Source organism: Aplysia californica, unplaced genomic scaffold, assembly GCF_000002075.1.
Source record: "Aplysia californica isolate F4 #8 unplaced genomic scaffold, AplCal3.0 scaffold00142, whole genome shotgun sequence".
NCBI classification, from domain to species: domain Eukaryota; kingdom Metazoa; phylum Mollusca; class Gastropoda; order Aplysiida; family Aplysiidae; genus Aplysia; species Aplysia californica.
Window position 1 is genome coordinate 384,758 of NW_004797412.1, and position 6,304 is coordinate 391,061.

General features: G+C 40.7%; 1 protein-coding gene across 1 annotated transcript; it reads left to right on the forward strand.

Moving 5' to 3' along the window:
* The first annotated feature begins 2,892 nt into the window (after nt 1–2,892).
* On the forward strand, nt 2,893–3,801 carry LOC101849839 (kallikrein 1-related peptidase b22-like). The gene has a single exon (XM_005096939.1). The coding sequence runs from the start codon at nt 2,893–2,895 to the stop codon at nt 3,799–3,801; it is 909 nt and encodes a 302-aa protein (XP_005096996.1).
* The last annotated feature ends 2,503 nt before the right edge of the window (nt 3,802–6,304 follow it).

Sequence of the window (6,304 nt, forward strand, 5' to 3'; positions counted from 1 at the left end):
AAGAAAAGAACATTAAATCATTTTACCAGTTTCAGAGATGGCACGCGCGCTCTCGCGCTTAATAAAAGAACACCGAACGAGACTCCAAGAGATTAAAAGTTAAAGCAAACTGAGCGCTTTACAAGAGATTGAGGCAGAGATCCAGTGACATTGCCCGGGATGTGGCGATCTGAGTGGAAAAGACTGCCATTCAAAATGTATGTATGTCTACTTGGGCATAATCTTGTCCCCAAGACTATAATATCCTGTGTAAAGTATACTCGTATTTATGGGAACACCGTTGTACAAGTTTTCTGAGAAGTGATATCAATTAAGGAATAATCTTTGATTTTATTATTTTTTTTACTATGCATTTAAAATGTCGCCCCCCTCTCTTGTATTTACTCACTCCCTCACTTATTCTCTCACTCACTCCCTCACTCACACATTCCCTCTCTCACTTCCTCGCCCGCTCACTCGCTCAATCACTCACTCATTCACTCACTAAGTACAGCTTATACACACATACTCATCCAGTCATTCACATAATCATTAAATTAATGAGCTCACAAACATACATTGGTCTGTACTTTCATCTGTTTAGAATTCTCCCCAACCGGCGTCTGCGGTGTAGTGGTAATTTCTCCGTCGCATGCAGAAGATCGGAGTTCGATTCCCGTGTGGTGAAATTATTAATCCAGTAAATTGGTTTTTTTGCTGAGACGTTGAATGCCCGGATTGGCCCTGATTGGAATGTTGGAAGCCTCATAAATGATCTTAATTGTGCCAAAAGGGGCGTAAAACGCCAATAATAAAATACAAAATAGGTACTCCCGTTTTTCTCAAACCTCGTCTCCTTTTTCTCTCTTTAGCCACGGTGGCGCAGTTGTATTTACCAAGTTAGTCTCCCTCTCTCACTCTCTCTTTTCTCTCTCTCTCTCTCTCTCTCTCTCTCTCTCTCTCTCTCTCTCTCTCTCTCTCTCTCTCTCTCTCTCTCTCTTTCTCCCTCCTCTCTCTTTCCCTCTCTCTCTCCCTCCTTTCTCTCTCCCTCCTCTCTCTCGCTCTCTCTCTCTCTCTCTCTCTCTCTCTCTCTCTCTTTCTCTCTATTTATATATATATCCCCCCCCCCCCCGAACAACGTCTGTGGTGTAACGATTAGGCTATTGGCTGTCGCACGCAGAAGGCATGAGTTCGATTACTGCGTGTGTGTGTGTGTCTGTGTGTGTGTGTGTGTGAGTGTGTATGTGTGTGTGTGTGTGTGTGTGTGTGTGTGTGTGTGTGTGTGTGTGTGTGTGTGTGTTTGTATGTTCGTGCACGGGGAGGTTGGAAAGTTATCAAGCATCACCGTCTGTCTGCGTTTTCTCTTATCAGCCACTGTGGTGCAGTTGAAGTTACCAATTATTATTCAGTCTGCTCATTGTTGCAGTAGGTTTCAGCTGTCTCTTATGTAAATTTTCTTTAAGACAAAAACAAATGACAACCTCCCTCCCAAAATAAAACAAACAAAAAAGGTTTTCACATCTATGAATTACATGTACTTCGTTGCATTCAATTGTAATATGCATTCGACCGTCAGTTTATATATCCGTACTTCTTTAGTCTTCAAGTCTGTCCGTATACGTCTTCACTTGTCCCTTTGTTGATTATGTATCTGTTTCTTTATAATTCTTTTATTTTGCCTCCCCCCCCCCCCCCGCCCTCGCCCCTAAAAACACAAAATCAAGAATGCCACAGAAGAAGAAGAAGAAGAAGAAAAAGAAGAAGAAGAAGAAGAAGAAGAAAAGAAGAAGAAGAAGAAGAAGAAGAAGAAGAAGAAGAAGAAGAAGAAGAAGAAGAAGAAGAAGAAGAAGAAGAAGAAGAAGAAGAAGAAGAAGAAGAAGAAGAAAAAGAAGAAGAAGAAGAAGAAGAAGAAGATGAAGAAGAAGAAGAAGAAGAAGAAGAAGAAGAAGAAGGAAAAGAAGAAGAAGAAGAAGAAGAAGAAGAAGAAGAAGATCTCATATATTTTTTTGAAAAAAAAAGATGAATAATGTGCTATAGCGAGAGAGACCCTGAAGTGATTTCAGAGGCCGAAAAGTGCGACGGGGGCACGCATTATAGATTGGACAGGGGCAAAGAAGTCACGGCTTTTAAAAAGTTCAGAAGAGTGCATAGATCTGATTAGAAATTCCGCATGCAAAAATAAGCAACTCCAGATCAATGGTCGAAAAAAAAAAGCCGCGAACTGTTTCTAAACATAGAAAAATTGGACTCCAAATAATGGACACGTCCTCCCCCCACCCTCAACCCCACCTCTTCGCCAAAGTATACTTTGCCAAACTCGGTTTACGGTGGAAAGTTATGTTCTAACCGAGAATACTCTGTTTTTGTCTGTATATGATTTATTGCTTCTTGGATAATCGTAGCAGTTGAATTAATAATATACACTGGCCCATATTATTGCCTCGAGCGGAGACTTTATCATTAACTGCGGACGCTCAGGTCAGGCTGTTCACGATGTTCCTAAATCTTTGATAATGTCAGACTGATAAAGGGAAGTATTTAAAAAAATCAAGACTTTATCAGGAAAACCACAACACTCTCTTTTACTCTTCTATTTCCGAAACCGAAATAAAAACTTCATCAGAGTTTTCTATCTTCTGCTTTCTCAAATAATTATGTATGTTCGAATTTACATTCCTCAGCCTTTCTGTCATTTATTGACAGCGACATTGAAATATTGAATTTCTTTCTCTCAGTTTCTAATTATATTGGTAACTCAGGGAGCAAAATACTCATTTTCTACCGAGATGAAGATGCAAAATAATGTTTTAAAAACTCAAGGTCTTTAAAATAAATAGATGCAAATTAGACGAAGATGCCTATAAAAGCAAATGCATTTGACTGATCTTGTGTCGTACTGCACAACGCACAGCCATGTCTGGAAAACGTCAGAGCTACACTCACTTTTTCCTGTTTTTCGCTGTCGCTCAGCTACCTGGGCTACTGGCATTCAGCGGAACATCTCAGATTCTGAGGACAGCGGAGGACTTGGATGATCTTGGGTCTTCCTACAACACCTACACATTCAAGCTGGACGGTGACAAGCCACCACCTGATGTAGAAGAGTTTCCAGATTTGAATCCATGCGCCCCTTATATCGTCGCCGTGCACTTCCTGAAGGAGGAGCAATGGTACTTTGTTTGTACCGGTATCCTTGTTGCTAAGAACAAAGTTCTGACAGCATCCAACTGTGTGGAGCGCAACAAGGAATACCGGGTTCTAGTGGGATCTGACTACTACTTCCGCAACCCTGACGCCGTTGTCGTGCCCGTTACAAAGATCAAAAGACACCCCGAATACACCAAGTTGGACTCTGTGCCAAAGCGTGGGTTTGAGGCCAATAACATTGCCATGCTGATACTTGAAGAGGATGTGCAGGAGTCGGAACGCATCCAGATTCTTCCCATAGCCCCATGCGTGAACCCCGAGGAAGGTGAAGTGTGCTTTATCGCCGGGTTTGGAGTCCCCCCTGTCTTCACGTCAAATCTGGTCGGCAACCCAAACGCCAACTTAACCGTGATCAGCAACAATGAGTGCCAGACCCGCATCAACGACCTGGATTTGAATCAAAACATCGTCATTAAAAACCAGCACCTGTGTACCCTCGACGATGGGTCCAACACTTGCTTTGCCTTCAGCGGCAGTGGGCTTGTGTGCAGCGGACATCTTGTTGGGGTATTTGGCTTCTCGACCTCTCTTTGTTCACCGGGCACCCTGCAACCAATGGGTTTTACCAGACTGTCCTCTTTTGAAAGCTACCTACAGTTCCTTGTCAACCTGTAGACACAGCCTGAAGTGGCATCGACACGAGCTACGCTTCAACCTGGTGAAAACCATTATTATCTGGCCAACATATATTATGACTTACAAAAAAACATTTTATTGTCGAAGCTTCACTCACATTTGAGAAAGAATTATTTCAGTGCGCCACATAGCGACATAGTGAACTTTTTGAGTTATGAAGAGATCCCATCCTCATAGAAATGCCAGGAAAGAACGCAGATACTTTCAAAACTTTTGATTTCCCCATTTCAAGTACGTTTCCTAGAGTCCATTTAGATTGAACCTTGGACGATTTGACAAACTAAGCTTTGTATTTTAGAGAAATGTCTATTGGAAGAAACAACAATACTATTTTCTTAAGGGCTCAATTTGTTTCATCAGTATAAAGAGTTTCCGATTGTACCATTTCAGCGCCGTTTCAGTTATTCCAGCAAATGCTACTGTCATTTACATGTAATTTGGTCTGTAGGTTCAGGGTGTATCTGTTAATTGTTGTTTATTTCTACATGTCCAGTTTTCTTTATATGCCAAATTGGGAGTGGTTATTTGGGTAGTACCTTTTCCAAATGCCAGATAGAATAGAATTCTAATGTATACTGAACGCCATTAAAAACGCAACACTTCGTTGGCATAGTATGAACACGTTTGTATCAAATGATTATAGATCAAAAGAAGTGTTTTTTTAAAAGTTTATTCCATTTCCAACAAATGTGAACCATTTTGATCTCTCACTTAAATGATTTCGATACATTGTCCTTCTTCTCTCGGCGCACCCCCTTCAGACACATTTGCAGATAAAGACAAATCGAAGCTCAATAAAGATTTCTTACCCTTAGTGACTTGTATGGCCATCATTAACATTTAAACAGACCAAAACACTTCTTCACATGGATTTTGTAACATTTTCAATATTTTGTTGAGAAATTCTGTCCCACTTTCGCGGCAGCGCGATCTTCCTATAGCTGCAGATTCGCAAATCGGCACACACTTTGCGGTTCAGTTCATCCCATACGTGCGCTGTTGGAGACATGTCGGGTACGTACACTGGCCAGTCCATGACATTCAAGTTATGATCTTCCAGAAACTGTGTTGTTTGCTATTTTGGCAGTGTAAGGGCAGGAGTGTCGTGTTGGATGACTGAGAGATTTTGATTTTTTCTTTGTGTTGTTTGGCACCGTGAATAACGGCGCTGTTCTTGCGGCTTCGTTATTTGCAGTCCTAAATAAGGCGTTCTTAATCTGTACTAACTGCTCCACGCCTCATACTGATGAACGAAATAACTTCACGCACCCCATGCGTTCCTTGAGCTGCCATGCTACTTTTGAGACACTAAACGATTTTGCAGATGCGACAGCAAAATCTGCCTCTCGTGAACACGGCTGGTCACTCGAGACTGTCCTATTCCTGCCCATCGCGGACATTTCAAGTGTTCTAAAATCTTTAAAGTCGAGAACAATACAAGCAATGCATTTTAGCCGTATTGCTGCTTCTGAGGCAGATTTTCCGCCATGAACAAGGCGAAAGCGAAATTTGCGATCAGCTTTGCAAAGTTGAGGAGTCTTATAATGAAAGATATTAAAAACATTGTTTAAAAAAAAGCTAGGACTTTTGTTTGGAACGAGCTATGGGTCATCTTCCAGGTAAATAATTTTGTATTCTTTTATAATATAGGAACTAATGAACACATTTTACTAAAGTATAGTTTACTGTATTGTAATGAAAAGTACTCATGGAAATAGCAAAATCGTGCATGGGTGTGTGGACTAACACATACTCACTTGTGTCTCCAAAATTCGTGATGATCAGAGCATATTTGGCTTTTGAATAACTTTTTGAAAGGCGTTCAGTATATTATTCATATCTTATGAAGATTGAAAAGCGCTTAAACATATTTTATTGGTTTTCTTCAGAATTGTTCCTTCTAAAAAAAAGTCATCTTTTTAGTTTAGAAGAAGAAAAATGAGTCTCTCCCTCCTCCCCCCACCATATTCTTCTTCTCTAGCAGAGAAACCTTTTCCTCTTCCTCCACCCCGCCCCCCTCCCCCTCCTTCCATACAAATCGTACAGCTTGCCAAGAAATGTGATCCTCGTTGAGCGTCGGAAGGAATTTGGTTCCCTAACGACTCTAAAAAACTCAACCCCTTTTCACGACATGAGAGTATTGAGAAGTGTGGAGGTTCACAATGTGTGTCTCTAAACCCTACCTCATTCGCTAATATTTTCCTCATTCTCGTAAAAAGCTGAAATAAAAATGAATTCTGCCTATGTAACAATAAGATAATCTTCCCAATATTGTTAATCGCTAATCAAAAGAGAAGAAGAAAATCATAACCCAAAACTGCTCGTTAAAATGAAATGTCATTAAAGAGAAGTGGTCGTTACAAAATAAAGACATGACATTACACCTGTTTTATTTGCCTGTTTCATAAACTCATGTGATAACTCTGTCTTTTACATGTAGCCCGTTGGCACCGGTTTTATGCTTCCTTAATTAAGGGAATTT

Coding starts and splice junctions, on each gene's coding strand:
- LOC101849839 (XM_005096939.1), top strand. CDS start 2,893: ATGTCTGGAAAACGTCAGAGCTACACTCACTTTTTCCTGTTTTTCGCT.